The following is a 22,748-nucleotide window of genomic DNA, read 5'->3' on the forward strand; positions in this document are numbered from 1 at the left end:
ACTGGCTCAAAGAGATGATGCAAGAATGCACACACACACACACACACTGAAGAGTGAGAAAGGGAGGTAGAAAATGGAAGAACTGAATGAGGGCCCATTGACGGCAGAAAAAAAAAAAAATTATCATGATGAAGGGAGGGGGAGACCTAACTGAGCTTTCGCCCTCAGAAGTTTTTTTTTCTTGGAAATACATCTGCCTCTGGGGGAAAAAAATTGAAATTCCGAGATTTATTTGAAATGGACTCCGGATTGCCGCTAAAACTGGGCAAATCCCGCCACAATCTGTGACAGCTGATTGCCCAGAAAATAACAGGAGTCATGCACAATTACCTGATGGTTGCCTAGGTTATTTGTCACTTGTGGAAGGGAAAGGAGAGGGGGTGGGGGGGGGGGGTATTGGGATAGGGTGATGAAGGGAAAGAATGATTGGGGTTTAAGGGGCTCAGTTATTTTCACTGTATTTTCACTGTATCTCATCGATACCCAGCTGATCCTTCCACTTACACAGAAGACTCACTTTCAGCCACATGCCTGAAATATCTGTCTCTTCTACCCTTCAGTCAGAACAAACTATAGCCCAGTTGGCACTTATTCTTCAATATAAAACTCTACTATAGCCCGTTTCATAAAACTTGTCATCAGTGACAAGTTGTCATAGATGTGACAAGCTACTGAAATCCTTGCATCTGATTGGCTGAGAGTAAATTTGTCATAGGCCTTCATATTACCTGACATTTCCCTGTATATGAAATTATGTTCTCTCCTTTGGATAAAAGCCCACAAAAACCAGCAATTCTTAGCTCTATGTATACTTCACAAATAATCCATGAAGGAAACAAACAAAAGAAACAAAAATAAAAACATACACAGTCAATGAAAAAGTGCATTTAAGAACCAATAACACATAGTGAGTCTGTGACCTACATTGTATACACCCTTGACATACACTCTAATAGGTACAGTAAGTTTCAGCAATCAAAACAAATTTCATAAACTGAGTTTGTAACCAAATGAAATACGAGTTTATCAAATTATATATTACTTTGTGGTAAAGTAAATAACAAATATGTGCAAAACTACCTTGAGACTGCTTCATGTGTCTTAGATAAAACAGTATCTCACTATGCGATGCTATATAACATTCGGACTTATTCTCATAGCAAAAATCCACACAAAATAATAAATAATACAGGAGCAAAAATGGCATCATAAATCAAAACAGAGCATTACTAACAAAGTTGGCCTTTGAGGACCATTCGAGTACAATTAAAGAACACTAGAATTGGTAGATTGTTTAGCATGCCAAAAAGAGCTCATCAAATTGAAAGACAGCCATTAAATTGTCTCTATTTTACTGATCTCTATCTTTGGCAAAAGGCTGAAAGGGAGGAGGGAGGGGGTTCTAAAAATCAACATAATCATGAACCTAATTTTCTCACATATTTTTACAGTCTTTGTGCAAAGTAAACATATTTAAAACATCAAGGACAATTAGCATTGGTGCACACAGTCTTAAAGGGACTGTAGAGTACTGGTTGAGGTGGGGATTCATGTTTGGAACATTCCTAAGTGAGATAATGAGAAACCTCATATGAAATATGAAAGAGCACACAATTTTAAGAAGGATTCAACATTTATTTGATGAAAATTGGTTTTTAAATGGCTGAGATATCCAAAAAAGTGATGATAATAAAAGGCGACAGGCCACGCTTTTATTAGGATCTCTTTGTTTCACCTTGTTTTTGGATAACTCAGCCACTTCAAAACCGATTTTCATCAAATAAACTTTTGATATCCCTTAGAATTGCATGCTCTTTGACATCTCATAGAGTGGTTTCTGAATATCTCGCAAAATGTTAATAGCTAAATCCTCACCTCGACCAGAACTGTACACACCCTTTAAAGTAATCTCTGGAATTGCTGAGACTCGGGGGGGGGGGGGGGGGGGGGGGAAATAACCTTTCAAATGACTGCTGATGGCTAAGGTAAAACAGCTTCAAAATCATGCCGAAACTGATACCCTACTGGCAAACACAGTTACACAGATTCAGCCCCATCGACTTTGAGAGACAGGCATATACTAATCAGGAAGAAGAGAGAGAGAGAAAAAAAAAGACAAAAAAATAATCAATCAGAGCCTTGATCAAGACTATTGACATTCAACTTTCCCCCCAGGAGCCCATTACTTATAGCCTACATGGAAATGTCAGCGCGAGACAGGATACTATGTATTCATATTCAGCAGAGCAATATTTTCATGATCACAGAAAATATGAGAATGCCCCGAGCAGCAAATGTAGAAGTTATGGTAATGGCATAGGAAAAATTGTCCTCATGAAAAAAAAAAATAAATGTTGAGTCAAAATAATTTGCACACGTGGCGAGAAAAAACGCAAATCCATAAAACGGCACAGAGTGTGGAAGACCAATTTGGAAGTGATCTATCAGCGTGGCCCCAAACAGCATGCCAATTTCGCTGACCCCCCATCGCAGCACAGCACAAAAGAGATGCATAATGTAAAATTGATTTCTCCGGGGAGCTGCGATTCCAATTACGCACAGCCTGACTGGCTGCAGAGAACGTGGAAGCACCGATGCGAACGAGAGAGCGAGCGAGTGTCGGTGTGATTGTACGTGTCCCCCCAAACTGCCAACTCTGCGGGGGCCATTATTCATTCACATTATACTTTGAGGAATTTCTCGCCACGCCATGGGTCTGTACATGACTTATGTGGCGAGGAGTGTCATGAAAAACGAAAAGAACCGTGCCTGCAAACTCATTCAAGGTCAAAGGTCAACATGCAACAGATGCATTCATCCCAGTATTTGAAACCACTACAGGTGGGTGATGACTTTTCCATAAACGAAAGGGGTCGAGGCTATTGTGAGAAAAACATTCAGATTTGGAGATGGCATCAATCAAAAGTGATATTGGAAACATTATGGCAGCAAAACTTCCTGTTTTGAGATCTCTACCATTTATTTTTATTATCACCAAAAACATTGCCAAGCACCCGTTTCTTATACCAGTGTCAAAAAGGAATGCTGTTGGTAGAATATCTCACCCTAGGATGCAGACTTCATTCGTCACCATTGACAGAAATGACATCCAGGACTTGGATTTTGCATCAATGCTCATCCTGACTTTTTCTTCTTACTTTGTACTATTTCCACGATGTCACCACCCCCCCCCCCATATCAGATACTCTTTATGACATTTGCTTAACCCTCGTCACTTTCTACATCATACTACCCTTCAGGTCAGAAAAGGCAAATACGTACACGCACGACGAGTTTGGTGATATGTTTCTGACACGCATAGACTCTTTAAAGGTCCAGTTTACCTTTGGGAGCAGTGATTTCATAAATGTTCAAGATACCACATTTGATGCATATGTGTAGGTCTGTTGTATCATAAAACATCCTACCATATGAAATATTTGCAATGAAACCTAAAATATAAGGAGATATCAGGGTTTTTCTCAATAAACCGTAACTGTATACGGTTTAGTCTGGAAACATTTTTATTACAACTATTGTTCACATTTTGTGTATTTAACAACACTTAACATCGATTATACGGATTCAAATTTTGACAGTGGTTGTTTCTATCCCTAACTCACATTTTAGAACTATTTTAGAGCACTAATGCTTTCATCTGCAAATGGTAAATTATGCCTTTAACAGCATAGTGGATGATAAACTGGACTGTTTGTGTGTGTGTGTGTGTTTGGGGGGGGGGGGGGTGGGTGGAACGGGAAGAGAGAAATAACAGAAGAAAAGGATAAGCATCGAGACCACTGGATTGGAAGCTAACATGCACTACAGTATCTGTCATCATGTTATTACTGTTGGACTCTGGTGGCATTACCCCTTCATCCCTTCAATATCTATGCTAATTGATCCAAACCATCAATAATCCAGTCACCGCAGGAACTTCTTATAGCATAAAGGTCTCCTAACTCTCGATTCCAGGAAGATCTGTGCTGACATATCGCTTTTCAATCACCCCGGTCAAGTTTACCCATTTCCTGGTAAATCCTTTCTTATAACTAACCACCTACCTCGCAAGCCCACTGTGGCCATTTGGAATAATGGAGTGCAGCGGCTTGGCTTCCGAGTCAATTTTCTGAACCTCTATTTTTCGCGTGTTTACGCATAATTTGCTTGCTCGCAAGCCAACCGAATATATCCAAAGGGAGGTGGGCTCTGTGCTTAAAGGACAAGTTCACCTTCACAAACATAAGGATTGAGAGAATGCAGCAATATTAGTAGAACACATCAGTGAAAGTTTGAGGAAAATTGGACAATCAATGCAAAAGTTATGAATTTTAAAAATTTTTGAGTTGGAACCGCTGGATGAAGAGACTACTAAGGCTCGTGATGTCATATGAGTAAAACAGTATAAAGAAAATGTAAAGAAAATTCAACATATTTTCACTTTTTTCGCATAATAAAAGAGCACTTGACTTGCCTCTTTCTAAAGGCAATGGGAATAATATTACCCATAACATATGTCAGTAACGAGTCAAGGGAATGTGTACTTTTTTTAAAAGATGAAATTTTGTGAAATTCTCTTTATATTTTCCTTATATTGTACGCATGTGACATCATACACTGCAGTAGTCTTCTCATCCAGCAGTGACTGCACAAAAACTTCAAAAATTCATAACTTTTGAAACGGATTGTCCGATTTTCCTCAAACTTTGAATGATGTGTTCTACTAATATTGCTACATTCTCTCAATCCTTATGTTAATGAAGGTGAACTTGTCCTTAAGATTGCTGGTTCACATGGTGGTGATATAAAGGAAACGAGTTTCACTGCTCATCCTTTGCTGAATGCATCATGAAAGAAATATCCTGACTGAACATAGAGAATGATAAGTCATTACAGATGAATTAACAAACATATCTGGGAGGTCTCACAAAATGTCTATAAAATACAATTTCGACACCGTGTTTCACATTGACCTGAATAAACAGAGCAAAAAGCAAACAAACAGAATGTTAGAGTTTTTCATCCAAAACAGACCTGCAAAAAAAAAATGGGAAGAATATTAGATTTTCCAATAATTTCACAAATCAGAAATATCAGTTGCAATTGTGTTATCAAATTGTCAGCAGTGATAATATCATCGTCCCACAGGTCTACCAATACAATGTACCAAAAAAAGAAAATCATTCAATTTCCTTTTATGACATGATATAATCCACAATAAGATGTACCCATTACAAAGTATTGCCTACTCTTGTAATCTGCAGCTGTCATTGCAATGATGAATTCATGGGGGAAAAAGATTCCATTTGCTACAAAATCATCAATTAAAAAAAAAACATGAATTTTACAATAAGGCCTATATTTGGATATAATCTCATAGAACAGTTGTGAGGTGATAATATTACTGCCTTATCACATTTGCAGATGTAATTAGAAAAAATTCAGTTTAAAAATTAGTTTGATTTTGATGAATCTTCTATTACTCTAGTTATAAATGTCAAACTTGAACATAACGTGGAAATTCATTTGAACTATTTCTGTGCCAGGAACTTTGGACAGTGTATACAATACTGGAAGCACATTCCTGAACAGAAATTATACATAATGTTTTTGTTCTTCTTGCACATGCTAAAGATTTCAGTTGATCATGTGACATACATGATGTGCTCAATGAAGGGATGGGAAAAAAAGGGGAGGGATCTGAAAATGTAAAAAAAACTTATGGCAGATGGTCTTTTTCAGCATTTTTAGCCAGTATATTCTTTGGGCACGCAAGACGAAGAGGCAAAAGAGAGAAAGAAGGGAAAAAATGGTGGGGGGGGGGCAAGGAGGGATTCGACACAGAAGACAAGACAAGTATCACATGCGATGAGGATTAGGGCGAGTTATTTTGAGTTACTTCAGGGGCCTAGACTAAACTCCCTTTACTCATCCCCAGTCCCTCTCAGGATTAAGGGCGAATCCTCACTCGGATTATCTGCCCACTGCAACAATCTGCCATAATTTATGTATTATAAGGAGGTTGGGGGAAGGGGGCAGAGAAGAACCAGTAAAAAAAACGGAATAATAAAGCGTCAAATCTTGTCAATCACATTGCCTTTGACTATCATTTTGAATTCTTTTCAGATTGATTTGATCAAGATGGATGGTTAGATTAAAATTGATTGAAAAAAATGATTGAAATAAAGCCTGAAGAACAGCTCTATACTGGAGATAATGACGTGGAAGAATGCTATAACACTAAAATATATAACAGAAGTAGACCAGTGACAGAATTCTTCCTGTTATACACAGGCAAATCTAAAAATATCAACCCATTGAAGATGGACTGGATTTCCTGTAACATGCATTTCCCATTTACCTCAGCCCGAGAATACTCACGACTAGTCGTCAACAGGTTAAACACAATGCCTTCATATCATAGTACCCCCCGATTTTTCTAATTTTAAACAAAAAATCTATCACAAATATTGTCATATAATTCTTTGGCTGGTGGTCATCAGCCTATTAGATTGGCTTACAGTTTCATACACTGACACAGAGAAGAAAGAGATATTAATATTCACAGACGTTGTCAACTTGTGAAGATACAAAATAGAAATATGATTTTGAAAGGCTTACAGAGGACTTTGATGAGGGCCACATAACACGCAATAGACAGCTAACATATAAATGATCAAGTGGGACTAGGACAATTTCCACTGTCCCCTGTTCCTGTTAAATATCATGTTCAGTAGGTTGTCAATGTTAACCTAGTAACCTATTGTTGAACAATATGTAATTTGCCAAATGTAGGGGTGTATCAATAATTTTGTATTCTGTATTACCTTTTGTTGATGTAAATAAAGTATAATTACACTGAATTGAATGCCTTCTTTTACAATAGAAAACAGAGATATAAATAAGAGAAGACAATGGGGAAAATGGAAAAGGAAAGTTCAAGAGGTCAAACATCTTTACCCCATCTCCCCCCCCCCCTCTCCTTCAGCACAATTTAGGAGCTGTTTTGATGCTTTCCACAGCATGATATGTAAGCTCGCTAGCTACTTGCTATGTCATCGATCAACCACTGACATTTATTTCCTACTTACACTTTTTTTAAGAGAGGCAGAGTTATGATCAGCTATTTCAGTGACTGTAAACACTGAGAGAAGAATTCAAACAGAATTGACTGCATTCCTTCAACACAAATAAATCCATCAAAAGTATTTGCATTGTGGCGGGAATTACGGTGACAATAAATGCGGGGGGGGGGGGGGGGAACACCATGATCCCGCCATTAATCACAAATAACATTCCGTACACTGCTTTCAGGGATATTCCTAAGGCAGTGGTGCCTAAGGGGGACATCTCACTGAGCGACGAATGTTTGCAAACGTAGCGAATTTTAAGTTTCATCAGGGTTCGTTAACAGTTGCAATCAAATCCCAGTTAGTTTTCATTGTCGCAAACAGTTTTTCTTGTTGCATAGAAATTTTGACATGTTTAATATTTCTTTACAACAAATCACGACAAGGAAAACTGTTCGCGACAATGAAAACCGTTCGCGAATTTGATTGCAACTATTTATGAACCCTGACAAAACATAAAATTCGCTAAAATTTGCATCATTCAGTGAGATTACCCCCTTAAAGATTTGCATTAAATTTGAGAAAAAAAATGAGTTAATCATAAACCCCATTCTACTCTAAATCTAGGCTTACAACAATAGTCCATAAGCACAAGCACCGTTAGTGTACCCTTCCAGGATGCTATGACCATAAGTGGTACCCACTGGGTGCACCAAGCACCCAGAGGCATACAGGATGGAGAGGGCTGGCCTTGACCTTTGCCCACTGGCAAAATGGTTGGATCAAAACTTGGGGAAAAATATGACTAAACTATTCAAAATTCTGGCAGAACAGTTCCAATCAAGGGCTTACCCATCTACAATGTTATAATTACATATTTTTTGGATAGATTCCTGTCCAACATACTCTTGGGCACCATTGGATATCCTAACAGCATGTAAAGGTACCCCTAGGCAACCAAGGGCATCCAAAGACACCCTTGGGTATCACTCGGCACCTTCAGGAATCCCTCCAGCATGGTATGACCTAAATAGACAGTCCACAGCAACTGATGGACACCTTCAACAGACACCATGACTTGACTGGGGAGGTCTGGCCCAATAGCACAGTCAATGTTCTGTGCTAAATTATTCTTCAAAAATATGCAATGGCACTTTACTCATGTCTTCACCCTTCCTTGCATTCATTCTTTTAACAGTTACCGGTAAACATCTCACAAATGAAAGGATACAACTAAAGTCTATGAGATAAAAGACCTCTCTTCAGTGGCAATGCAAATCACTCGCAAAATTTGAAGTGCATTCGGCAAGCTTTAAGTTGTGACCTTCTCAATAATTTGACAGCGGATAACATCATTCCATTCATACACAATACTCACGGTGCATTTTGATTCTGTACAGTTTCCCCATCAGCAAGACAGAGCAGACAAAACCTGACACAACTTAACACGGCTGCACCTAAATGTAAAGCTCCTACCTAAAAGTGGCAAATGCCACAACTTCGACGTAATGATACAATTTGGAAAAAAAGATGAGAAGCCATAGAGTCACGACACTATTTGGCAAATAGGTAAGAAGCCGTAATTGTCCTTCCCCTCCCTTAGTTAACCATGGTAGTCTACTTTACATACAGGACGCCAAGTCTGAGTTTTTACTTTCTTAAACCTTCAGCATCCTTGGCGCTTGCGCGTCATACTTTTACAAAGCCATGCAAAATGGCAGTGGGTGTTTTGGCTATTTTGAAGAAGAATATTTTAGTTCCATGCCTCCTCCACACCTCAGCCAACTCACACACTCTTCAGATTCGTAGGCAGTTACCATGGCGATATCGCCATCTAGTCCTGCCATTGGACGATCTGTATTTACCACTGTCCAGTTTCTGTCCTCCATCAGACCATTTCTAGCATATGATAATGGTTGTAGGATCTTGACGAAGGAAGATAGCGTGGCACACGTCAGGCTGGCTTCCTCGGAGTCCGTCGTCCCTTACCGTTTCCGTCACACGGCTTCTTCGCTGTGACAGCAACGTTTAATTTGGAGTTATTCAAGACTTCCACTGGCACCCAACCCTCGCTGCCGGGCCCACCCACCGCCAGGGCTGATTCACTCTATCAGGTCCAATTTGCTCCAGAAATGCCTCAAATTTAGGGGTCAAACGAGGTAATAATGGCGTAATTTCCTCCTTCATTCCCCGCATTCACTTGCCCGTGGAGTTCAAGCAGTCCGTGATGCTTTGGGCATTATATCACTCTCCTTCTCTTGCTTCAAACATGGAGTTGTTCTCACTACCATATTGTTCTCCACTTCACCAGTCGCCCTCTCTCTTCCCCCTTTCTACCTACCCAGAATTCTGCTGGGATCCAGCTCCCCACAGCTGCAAACAATCTGCGCCCCAATCTTCCGCCCTGGTCCGCAGCCAAACAAGTTTTATCAGCCAATTACATCCTCAAATCATTTTTGTCCATGCTTGCCTGACAATTGCTATCATGAATGGCCCATTATTTTGACCACCAAGACGAAAGAACAGGTTTTCCTCTCTCCCGGCAGCAAAACGCAGCCCTCTATCCATGTCACCAATCTTGATTGCAGTAAAAAGTAAGAAGGAATCATGCTCGTTTCCTGATAAACACTCAGAAAAAGGGCATCTACTCCATCTCTTTCACATTTGAAGTTACAGAGTTTGAATAGCATGAATATGAAGGACCGCTGATTTCTTGGAAGCTCACTTCTGATGAGTTGTGGTACATGACAATACAGACAAAACAGCCACTAATTCTAACCCGTGTTCCCCTATCAAGTAAGGTCAACAACTAAGAACACGTGGTTCTTTTATACATCAACAACTCAGCAGAGAAAGAAATTAATTTCATCCACAAGTGTCCATTAGGACCATGGTTTGAATATTGCCCAACCCCAAGTAAGTGCGTGTAAGTTATCATTTGACACAAAACACTGAGTTAGGGGGATAACAACAGTACCAATGGGTGACAGCTTCACAGAAATGATATGGGAAACAAGGAATGCCATAATTTTCACGAAAAAATATCAGCCAAAAGTATGATCTGTGTACAAGATGACATTTTCATCAAATTTCAAACCCTTATGAAGTAATGAATTTGAAGTTTGAATAGATTGGGATGGGGCATTTAGCTGTCACAGCTGATATCCAAGACATGAAAATGAATGATTGCAGCATCCTTTGGACCCAGGTGTCACTCAAGAAGCCACTAGAGACACAGTGATGGAAAAAAAAAAAAGATCATATGTTGCAGAAACTTGATATGCGCGACACAAAGGGGGAGCAGCCAGTGTTACAGTTTGCTTTCAGCATGGGGGAAAACAGGATTTTGATGTTGGAAGTTCCTGTCTCCCCCAAGTATGTATCGCCAATGCTTCACGGTGCATTTCCCCCGTCATCATGACCCACTTTCAACATTTTTTACCTGCCATGAAAACGATACCGACCCTGTTGGCCCGCTCTCCCATCACATAGGAGTCATCTCGATATGCTTTCATTTGCCATGGCAGCTTTCACCATCAGCAAGATTCCACCCCATCCCCCACCACCACCCCCCCCCCCATCCCCCATCATAGCTCTCCTCGTCTCTATGTAATACCTTCAGGCCACGATAAGACACCTGCTTTTCTGAGCTGATAGATGCGTATCTCGCAGGGCATCCAGGTATTTCTGACAAGATAATGCGGCCCCTAATCTCCCTCTAAGCACTCTGCAGGGGGAGGAAGAAAAAAAAAGTCGCCTGCATTACCGGAGCCCCTCCGAGATAAAGATGATGATCGCCGCGGTGATGACAATTTCCCCCTTACCGCCAACGCCCGTCAGAATGGAGAATGGGAAAGGAAGAGGGGGGAAACCCTCTTAGGATGCTACAGTCTCCCCGCATCTTTAGCCTTTCTACGAAATATCTTATCTCTTCCGTCAATTATTATCCCTGAACCTGTTGGGCTTACCCATGTCCTCAGGTATCGTCCATTACAGCGGCATCTCCCTCCCCCCCCCCTCCAATCTTTCCCTCTCTTTTCTTTCCCTACCTGCCTTACATGTTAGTTCTGCCTGGTGTCATCTTCCAGCAATATCCCAGCCTGCAGCTTCCCCACCCCCCTCCAAGAGAAGAATTAGAATTAAAAGAAGAAAAACGAAAGAAGGGGAAAAAATGAGGACTTGTTCTAAACATGAAAGTGAGAGAAGCAATATAAGCTCCAGTGCCACCTTTGACCAGTCTGCACCAAGATTGAACTATCTTCAGCTAGCTGTCTAGTCATAAAGTGCATAATATTACTTATCATTTTAGAGCTTTCTCCCTACCTTCCATAGAAAATATTCAAGATTCTACTTGTAATAGCATTGTCTGAAAATACAGAGCCTCTGGAAGTTGAAATTGTTAGCCTGGCTGGCCAGTATGTTTGAGACATGACAAGATATGAGCATATAAAACTGAAATACCACTAGAATCATCTATCTGATTATTATAATAGTGGGTCAGTCGTTGGCCATAGCATCTCTTTCCACTACCTGTAGTCATCCACTTTTCTTCCACTCTATCTACGCATATCATTCATCACATTCATGGTCTCTCTGCCCCCCCCCCCCATATTCTTCCTCTTCCTCTTCCATCTCTTCCTCCTCCCATCCACCTAAAATTTCTGGCTATCTACTCATCTATCCCTACCCCTTTTCTCCTTCACACACCTGATTCTTATCCAAAGTCTCTAATCTATCTTTTCTGCTCACAGAATTTCTTCCTTCTCGTAAACTCAGGCTCAGCTTCGGCTCAACTATGCTTGTTTCAAATCGCCACCTGACTCGCTGATATCCTCTTAATGGCGGGGGTGAATTACAATCTGCATATTATTGGGTTTCAAAGCAACAGGAGGTTTTGACAGTGATCAAAGTATTTCCAATCTGAGTAAGATATTACAGAATCATCTCCTTATTCAACATCGCTCTTCTTATGCACCGGTCACTTCAGCATATTTTACTGTCCATCCACCTCACTGTTCTTTACACAACAATGCCATCCCGGAGTATTCCCTCTACCCCCCTACCTACCCACTCCCCTACCAGCCATCTCGTCTATGTACGCACAGCCTGATCTTCTCCAGCAGAAATGATGCGGTCCTCTCCCTTCTTCCCCCATCCTGCCCCACCCCCTCTCTCCTGATATTAATCTGAGTGATTCTCAATGCTCCTGCGCGATGATGACACAGGATGCCTTGGAATCCGGTGGCCATTTTAGAGGGATTAAGCGGAGGTAAGGTAGAGGCCGAGAGTGACATCCCTTGGGCTGCTCACGTTCCCTGTTAGAGATCTCCCCCATCACTCCAGTTATCTCCATCTCCTTATACACTCGTCATATCAGAGTGGGGTTTAGTATCATTCCACATTTTGCACTGACCTTATGTTCTTTCTCATCATGGCACACAAAATAAAATGCATTGATCTATACTTTGCTGTCATCATATATTTTCTCTTTCTCTCTAAATACAAACTATCCCAGTCTTCACTTCCACCTAAAGCCCAACATGGCATGTGTATTTTGCACTCACTATTACTGCTGCCCGTGCATCATCCTTTTGTGTGCTACATGGTATACATCCTTCTACCCATAACATCAATACCTTCACTTGCTAAGCATGCACAAATCCTCCTATCGGTGGGCCTGAATACTGTAAAAGTGGATATTTTCTCGCGACTGATTTTTCGCGCTAGGCCGCGTAAGAAAATATTTCGTGTGTTTTTAATTCCGCAGAGTCAAGACATCAACAACTGGAACATATATGGCAAGCAAAAATATTCGCATGCTTTTATTTTTCACACTAGCTTCTGGTTGTGCGAAATGCGTGAAAATTTCCACTTTTACAGTATATAACTGCATGCACAAATACAGCATCAAGCAGAAGCTTCATTAAATTATTACGAAGAAAAAGATACTTTTGTAGTTGATCTTTCAGTGTATGGATTACAGGCTAACTGTATTATCAATCATATTATAAAAGGATTCATATGATCTTATACAAATCACAGTAACAACTCCAAGCCCCGCACTTCATCCACACACCCATAACGCAGCAAAAATTACACAAGACAGCACATAAAATGCAACACATGAACAGCGCACCAGTACATCATGGCAAAAAAAGGAAAATGAAGAAAGATATAAAAAGCTTTCGACTTACTTCTATTTATTGCATTTGCTGTTGTGAAGAGATCTGAACCCGTCTCGGATGCCTGTAGGTGGGAAAGAAGAGGGGGGATAAAAAAAGAATGCAAGTGAATAGAATGGAACAACGCAAGAAAGACGAGATGCATGCACGGACCGGACATATCTCATAGAGTGTATCTTATTCCTACAGAAGTCTGTCAATTGACTTTAAACAAAGCACTGTCAGCGGCTGACCATCGTATCAAAAGAGACATTTCTGATATGAAATCTGAGAATGCCGTCTCACTCTGTCCCTCTCTCTCTCCTCCTCCCTTTGTCCCCTTTGAAGCTGGTGTGCGCAACATCATGAAGTCGCAGGGTTCAAATTTCGTGGGTTCGCAATATGGGGTAACTGGAATGGATGGTGCAAGTAACAAGTATTTGACAGAAAACAAAATAAGATCTTTCCAAGGATTAGATTTATAGTGCAGGAAGAGGAAAGTGCATATAACCTTAATTCTATGATTTACTGCCAGTCGCAGCAACGAGAGGGGGCTATCCGTCAAGTGTTGGGATAACGGCTTGTTTGTGGGGGGAATGATGAATCGTCAGTTGGCGGAGATTGTGTTACGGTCGTCTCTGGAAATCAATACCGCCGCGCCGATTTTCTCCTGCATTATTTGGCATGTGTTATCCATGCAAATCTCACATCTGTTGTGTGGCCAGACACCCTCTTTTGTAGGTCTCTGGTCAAAGGAAAATGTATGTATACCTTGCAGGGATGACAGGAAGAGAGACCTTAACTATTGCTCTATTAAAGATGGCAAGTGAGTATCTGAACTGCAGGCCTTTTCACATCCGGTGTCCACTGTCATAGATCTGACACTTATGAGATCTCCCCCCCCCCCACCCCCCATTCAAAGGCTTAACAACTGGATAAGAAGAAGAAGAAAAAAAAAAAGGAGGATGGGTGCAAATAATGGCAGGGGCACCTGTACTAAGGATGGGGTAATATGTAACCGACATCTTCTCACCATGCTGGATTAGACTACTTTTCATGCCTCTGGGTCACAGATTCCAAGGTAAACTATACTAGAGGGACAGATCGAATCAATAAAACATCTCTGGTGTATCTCTTGTCACCTTTAACATCTCTATCTCTCCCCCCCTCTCTCTCTCTCTCTCTCTCTCTCTCTACACACACACACACATGCACGGGGGGGGGGGGGGGGGAGAGGAGACCCTAGAATTAAAAGTGTAGTCGGGCCTTGTTCCTGAGAACGAGAATATACACAAAGCACTGACAAAAGTGGTAAGAGAAAGCAACACTGAAACTGTTCTAACCTAGAGTTGATGCACAGGCTGCAACTGCATTTAATCTAGGCCAAAGTTTCTCCTAACATGTAGACCTACCCTTTCTCTCTCTTCTTCTTATTGCCCTTTTTCTTGAGAATGAGGCACTACAACTTCACAAATCGCATCTAGTTTTTTAAATACACTTTCTGGCAATCTTGCGCTATAAAGCAACAATATGCAGTACACTCCCGCGCTCCTCAAATTGGCAGCATCCCACAGGTCTACAAGTCAATGGCCTCCATGGAGAGCCAAAATGGTGATCATTACTAGTTTGTCACACAGGAGTGTTGGGAGGGTAAAGAGGGAATCACATCTCGTTCACAAAGTGTACCCTCCAATTCCGGGGGAACAACGTCAAGTCTGCCGGGAAGGAGCCCTGGCGCATTATCCAATTCCACAGGAGGACACGGAAACATCACCCTGAATTGTCATTTGCTCGATTGGCTGAAATTGGATCATCATTATCAGAATTAACGATGCCCGACAACTGGAATCTCTGTTCACATGCGACCTCTGGGGAGAGGGAGGGATGGAGAGTTATGCGTCGCTGTAGGTGACTTGCCCACAGACGCTCTCTCTCTGGCTGATATATAGAGAGCCTAACAAGCATCACACAGGCCCACACACACACACACACACACACACACACTCACACAAACACACACGCAAGATGAACTACAAGAAGATGAAAGGGACAAAAAAAAAGAATAAAAACAAAAACAAGCTGTCCTCCTTGAGTGTAGGCTAACCCCAAGCAGAGGGAACCAGTCACAGTAATGCAGTTTGTCAGGCATCCCAGTCGGCCCGAATTGGGATTTATTACGAATCAAATCGAATTAAAGGCCCGTCTATATCGCCAGTCCGTACGGGCAGAGTGTGAGTGGAGATCGCTCCGCCACAACTTGAGCCCTGTCTGTGCGGGCGTATTTCCTGTTAGCACAGATTAATGAATTAGCACCCGTGGAGAAAAGAGAGAGAGCCTGCAGTGACGGATGGGGATATGAGCTTCCTACAGACAGCCAGAAGAGACTGACACCAAAGTGAGCACGAGGGACTATCAGAGTAAACAGGTTTGACAGTCACTCTCTGAATTCTTCCAAAGGTTGGATGGACCCTACCTCTAAAACACACAGTTATTGTGGCTGACACACTGGATGCACACATGTCTGAGAACAGGGAAGGCATTACAAACAACTGCAGTACAGACTGTACATCCATGCACATTTCATATGGCTCAATCCAGATAAAGAAAAAAAAAAGGAGGGAGATTAAAAGGTGACCAAAAAAAAAAAAGGACTATTCCATTACTTTTCCCTCTCCTCGCAACAGCCTTCTAGGGGTTTGCTGTGAATGGCACGAGGCTCGCTGCCAAACAAATAGACTCTTCCTCGCTGTTTCTGTTTGCGCATCGCACTCGCGAGGAAAAACAAATCTACAGACACTTGACAAGGCCGAGCTGTATTCTCGGACTTGTTCTAAGCGGAGTTGGTGGAGAGTCTTCGACAAGAGGGGGGAAAAAACAGAAGAAGAAGACCGAAACGGAACTGATGTCATTCTCTTTAAATCCCTGGACTGGAATCTCTCCTATCCTGCTCTCAACTTTCTTACCCTTTCCTCCTTTTCCCCCCTTAATGCATCATCTCGGCTCCTTCTCTCTTTCTCTCCGGGATCTTTTGTCATCTCTCCCCTCTCCTCCCTGCGATATGTACCCATCTGGCCGATCCGTCAGAGTGAAGTTTATATTTATAGAGCACTGTATTACCGCTGCATGCGGTAATATAATCCAATTCAATAAAATTGGAAACATATTGGTGGTTCAAAGTTATGAGATTGCATGGATACCTAATAATGCTGCGACGGACTTCGGGGAGAAGTGGTGATGGGCGGGTAGTGGTCTCGGTGAGGGTGGGGGAACGGTGAGGATGGAGATGACATCATACTGTAAGGCCGATTTGGGGAGATGTAACGGCCGCAGCACCAAGAGCCGTGGGGTTATCACAAATCTTTGCACCGTGAATATCAAACTTAGAAGGTGGCGGTGGAAAGTCAAGTTTCGCCATCAACGCCACGATCTTCTTCTTTATTGTCGCCCTTCTCTTCTTCCTTTTTTTTTTTCTCGTCTTCAATACCATCAGAAACTACTGTCACATCAAATAAAGCCCCTGCTCTAGTATAAATAACACAAATTCAATCACCAGTGTCAGAAAGCATTTACTTCAATTCCAAATGCTGCCAAATTTCGACACCAATTTCAGGCGCAAGAAGAGAGGAAAACTGGAGTCATCAATAGGATTGTAACAGGTAATATCCCACACGCTGGAAGGGAAAAATATTACTCTCTGCATTTGTCCATCTCATCTCTTCCTCTTGCTCTCCTCATCCGTTTTATTCCCTGAAGGCAATTCTCTGGATTTCCACCGTGCAGAAATGTGTTTATTTGGCGATATTGGGCAAGATTGGGCATTTTGAAGTTCACAGTTCTCTCTCCCGAGGCCCTCGCGTCAGAATTGAACTTTATTGTTTCGTCAAAATGTTTTGCAGATATTACATTGCATGTTGGTGAGAAAGGGGGGATCAACTCAACTCACTTTGATATAATTTTGCGTCTTTTATGGTGGACGGTCAGCTCCAATGCCCTTTTACGTGATGAGTTTCAAATTGGAACTGCACCAGACTTATTGCTGAAATTGACACTATGGGTGTGGGGTGTTAACATGGCAAGGAGTATGGGGTAGGGAAGAGAAGTTTGTGAGTGATTCACAAGGGGAGGGAAGGGGGAGAGGAGGGTAGGTAAGGAGGGGGTGGTGATGGTGGGGAGAAGGGGGTCATGGGTAAGAGAAGGATCCATTCTTGACAACATGTCAAGTGGGGGTAGCAACAAACATCTCAAAAAGTCCTCACTGCAGGCTTGTGTCCAATTCAAAGGGAACATGCTGTCACACAAAAGCATGGTTTCAATAAAGGGGAAAGAAATCCTAATTCATATGTGGATTGAGTGAATGTAGCCATTTCAGTAGAACACATTAGTGAAGTTTAAGGGAAATTGGTCTACCTCTTCCAGATTAATGAATTTTTAAAGTTTTGGCAACACAATTGCTGGATGTAAAGACTACAAGAGTTCATGATATCACTACTTAAGGACAAAGATATCAAGAAAATGTTAAGACAATTCCACAAAATTTTATCTTTTTAAATGAAAAGGGCACATTCCTTCAAGTTGTTACTGATATGTTAAGCATAATACCATTCCTCCTGCTTTTTTAGGTAAGTCAATTGTTATTTCATCATGTTAGAAAAATGATAATATGTTGAATTTTATTGATATTTTCTTTATATCATAGTTCTGGAGTATTGCCATAAACATTGATGAACTGTAATTTTCTAATCCTGTGATTGAGGCACTGAAACTGAAAAAATCATGGATTTGGAACAGATTGTCCAATTTCCCTCAAACTTCACTGATGTGTTCTATTGTTGCTGCATTCACTCAATCCACATGTATGCTGTATGTTTGGGGTAAACTCCCCTTTAAATGTAATGGCTGTAATACCTAAGTGACCAGCAAAACAAAAGTTACCCGTCCACCACAACCTCTCACAGCTAACTCCTGGAGGTGTATAACCACTGGGATACTCATTAGGTCACTTGGGAAAGGTGAGAAGCAAAGGTGTCGCCAAGAGAACGCTAGCAGTAGCAGACCAGTACCTTGTTTTGGCAACCACCACCTACACAACCTGCCATGGACTGATGGTCTGGGGCCAAACAGACTGACAGTCCAGGCACAAGAGAGGGAGCACTCCTGAAGAACTGCATAATTACTGTGAAACATGATACCTTCGCGGCACGAAATTTTCACAAATTGGGGCTGACGGCCTTTTTCGTGGCATGAAATTTTCGCAAATTGCCTCTGGGGTTCAATGCATATAGTGTAGACAAGAAATTTCGCGTGCATTTTAATTTCGCGAATCTTGGCGCTCGGGAAATTAAAATGCACGCGAACATTCCTCGTTTTACAATATGCCCCCTCTGAGTTCGTTCATACCAAGAAACACTGTTTGCTGAGACCATATTAGGCCCGTTCACAAACAACGAAAATCGAAATTTCAATCGCGATCCAAATTTCGATTTTTTTTTCGACCGTTCATACACAGGGAAAAATCGCACTTCGCAGCAAGGAAAGAACGATCAGTGGCCAAACTGCGCATGCGCGAATCTTGCATGACCGAAGACTGACCCCGCCGCAGTCCCAATAGAGTTTCGCACGCGCTACGAACGATGGGATTAAAAATACCGATTTCCGAATCTCGATCGCGCTCACACACACGACGCTTGGCAAAATAATCGCGATTATTCTGAAAAATCGCACTAATAGTGCGAGTTGGATCGCGATAAGGATCGCGGTAATTAGTGAAATTTTTCTGTCCACACTGGAAAAAATTTCGAAATTTTGATCGCGATAAGAAAATCGATTTTTAAATCGCACTTTTTCCCTTGTGTGTGAACGGGCCTATTGTCAGCAGAGAACCAGAAAGGTACTACTGCACTCTAAGATTTGTGAGTACAGAAAATCAAAACAATCAATTTTCATGAAATAAAAAGTGTATTTCATCAAAAGTGGCTAGATTTATAAGCATTGTTCCAAATACAGAGTAAGATAGCACCCTTGTGGTTGTCAAATTTAACATTCTCATGAAAATTAAAATAATTTAAAATTGACACCATAACATAGAGGAGATTGAGCTCTGCATCATGATACCAATAAAGCCCTTCTGGTTCTCAGCCGATGATATGCAAAGTGTCTGAGAGGGGCAAATGTGTCATGGTGATCTTGGTGTGCGGGGTTAACTTCAAACTAAACTGTATGCACAGCGCATAACCATGTAACACTTCCATAGCACTCAAAATATTGGTGACCATTCTATGCAGAGTCCTAAAACCTAGATTTCAAATGTGTGCTCTCAAGATGACAACTTACACAACTCTGTATCAAACCAACCTCTGCATCTATTTCTGCATTTCTTTTCACTGATACAAGTTCAACATTTAAGGCTTAGAAATATATCGAGGTCAGTTGGAAATTGGAGACATCTTTTGACACACAGATTGTAATGCTGTGCTGCATTAGGCAGAGATTTAGGGAGGAAAATAACAAACACGAGATACTTACTTTTACCTCTCAACCTCAGATATTGGAAACATTATAAAATCTGTTGTTTCATTTCTCTAAAACCTTAAATTGTGTCCTGTTTCAGTTACTAATGATGACACGTAAAAAACACCATGAGACACAAACTAGCTTGAAACATTTGTATACCTGCAGCTGTCTACACCTTTAGATATCTGTCACTATCAACTATAATTAATGGAAGTAACAATTTTTGAGGGATATGAGGAACTCCAGCTTCCCTCCGCACCCCCATTCATGTCATTTCACGCTCCGTATGCTAACCCACAGCATAGAGACTGGATTTGAAACAGGGAAAATTGAAAAAAAAAGGAGAAAAACTTGGCTGGATGGATCAAAGATACATTCCATGAAACTGACTTTGTACTATACGACATCAACGCTGTACCACATACCAGTTTATTTCACTTCATGAAACCAGAAATGCTCACAGATGTTCCCTGTGATACGATAGGGAGGTGAGGGCAGTCCCGACCTATGTTACCTATATCTGGTTACCAAATGGGTAGATTGTTTAGTATAGATAAAAGGTGTCATTCAAAAAAACTTGTAAAATTCATCAGAATAGTAATGTTGTACTTCTCCATATCATTAATTAATGCATGTTTTTTGATAAAAATGCAGTTACCAGAATGAATGTAACTACTAGAAGTGGCAGGGTGGTTAAACAACCGGTGTGTTTTACGATGTAATTGTGCTATACACAACAATACTTTAGTTTATAGTGTTTTCTTTAATAAATGAATTCACACTGCAAACATCTGTATTCATTACTGTAAATATGTTCATTTTTATACACATATGCATTATCGTAAATATGTTAATTTCTATACGCTTATTCATTATCATAAATATGTTCTTGTTGAGACTCTCATACTCCTGATCGGGGTCGACAGAGTTTAATAAAATCTTGAAAAATCTCATCTGCTCACTCTGACAACATGGTCTAATATGACTGCCACAACTAGTCACATTTGCTGTGCCTGTGATACAGATCAAATAATTCACCAGATCCCAATGATGTGGTATACATGAATCATTTAGAGAATCAATCTTTTCTCTCCAGTGATTCACACGCATGTACCAATAATAGTCTTGTTAAGATTAAATCTCATTGCCAATAAATGACTGGCATAGTATGTGGTACTTAATTTCAATGCCTTTACACTTCACATTTGGATAGCATGATATATCAGTGTGAGGGGGTGGGATATTTTAGGGCAGCAACTCTCTGCAGCCTGATGGTGCGGCAATATGGGGTCATTAAAGCATGGGTAAAGACTATGCGGGGTTGATTTGATATTGGAACTCCTGCTTCCCTATCAAAGTGTTGGTTGACACATCCAGAGGTGGGCGGGGAGGGGGTGGGGGACGGGAGGCTAGGGCAGAGGGGGGCCCCCAAATGAATGATGGCCATAAATCAAAAACGCATTAGCATGTCTACTCAAAACACAAATGATCGTAGCCCTGGCGGCACACTGATGTAAATTAGATTTTAAAGTACTGTGTCAACACCGTCATTGTGCTTGGCCGGAGAACACCGGCAAGGCAAGTAGCAGCAGGGGATGGGGAAGAGGTTGAATGGGGCATGGAGGTGAGGATACACTGGTGGTGGGTGATGAGGATGCTGATGATGATGAGGCCGGTGATGAGCAGGGGGAGGTGGCGAGGTGAGAGACTGAGTGGAGGGGGATGGGATGATGCTCCGCTGCCCGCATCCCAAGGCTCTGCCTCCATGCGGCGCACTGGGACAAGTGTGAGACTGATTAGGCCTATCCCCGTCTGGCTGCCAATTTCGCCACCCTCGGTGCGCCACTGCCGGCAGGTCTCCTCACCGCGGAGAGGCGCCCGCCCGGGGTCCGCAACTTTTTATATGCTCGCCCCTCTCCAAGTGACAGCCGCAAAAACGGCATACTCTCTGAAAATCCATAAATTGGTCCGAAGAGTCACCGGGGTCTTAAACAGCCATTCTCACAGCAGTCGCCACAGCTGTTAATGGATGACAGGAGTGTGGAAGTAAAAAGGAAGAGGGTTATCCTCTGGGAAGAAGGAGAGAGAGAAAAAAAAAAGGAGAATAATGTGCCGGCTGAATTGCACGGTCTCCAGCATCCATTCAGATGCTCTCCTCCGTTGCCGTGATTAATGAGCCCTTGCAAGAGTGGGGTACTTAACTTCTCAATAATCAAGCGCAACTAACACTTGTAGGCGAATGCCACACTCTCTGGGGAAAGAGAACCATGTAGCCGTTTCTTGCCTCTCACCCTCTCTCCCCCTCTCTCTCATCATGTTTGCTCACCTCTTGGGGGGAGAGACGCCTCTTAGCTCCCCCCCCCCCCCATCCTGAATATAACTCTCCATCATGGCACTTTTATCCTTGAAATACTCAAGCCATAATTATCATCGGCAATTAGGTCGGCAATATGGGGACAAGAGTGACGGGTGAACATATGGCATGGCATCATACTGGCACTCCACTTGGATGCTTTTTTTTCTTCCCCTCCTTTCTCTCCCTCTCCATCTCTTGGGGGGGGGGGGAGGGGGGTGGCTGTGACTACAAGTAGTGTACAATTCTCTGCAAAGATCTGAGAGAACAAAGGGCATGATGATGACAAGGTCCTCCGGTCCTAGGCCACAACATGATTTACCATAAGATGCTTTCCCTACCATGCTCCCATGTTACGCAGTTTTTTGAAGACTCGTCTCCAGATGTATGGAAGGGGTTAGAGAAGTAGCATGAGAAGCCTTTCCATTTCTTTCTTTCTTCTTTAGGTTTAATACAAAGCCTTTTATGTGACGCACACGACTGTGGGTTCCTCAATCTACAAGTCAATTGGGTAAATGAAGGGGACTAGCAAAATAATCTGCGGCCATTTTTGTTTCACATACGCTCAAAATATGACAAACTCAATGCAGTCTCTGGTGGTTCAACTTACGCTCAATCCATATCCATATATGCATGTACTTCTTCCACTCTACT

The 22,748-nt window shown here is 41.8% G+C and overlaps 1 protein-coding gene across 1 annotated transcript in view; it reads right to left on the reverse strand.

Moving 5' to 3' along the window:
* Positions 1–22,748, reverse strand: part of LOC140227660 (uncharacterized) — a 332,196-nt gene that overhangs the window by 29,479 nt on the left and 279,969 nt on the right. The window contains exon 6 of the mRNA XM_072308076.1: positions 13,265–13,316. Within this exon, the coding sequence (XP_072164177.1) occupies positions 13,265–13,316 (52 nt within the window). The remainder of the gene's footprint in view (positions 1–13,264; positions 13,317–22,748) is intronic.

This window comes from Diadema setosum, chromosome 4 (assembly GCF_964275005.1).
Source record: "Diadema setosum chromosome 4, eeDiaSeto1, whole genome shotgun sequence".
Classification (NCBI taxonomy): domain Eukaryota; kingdom Metazoa; phylum Echinodermata; class Echinoidea; order Diadematoida; family Diadematidae; genus Diadema; species Diadema setosum.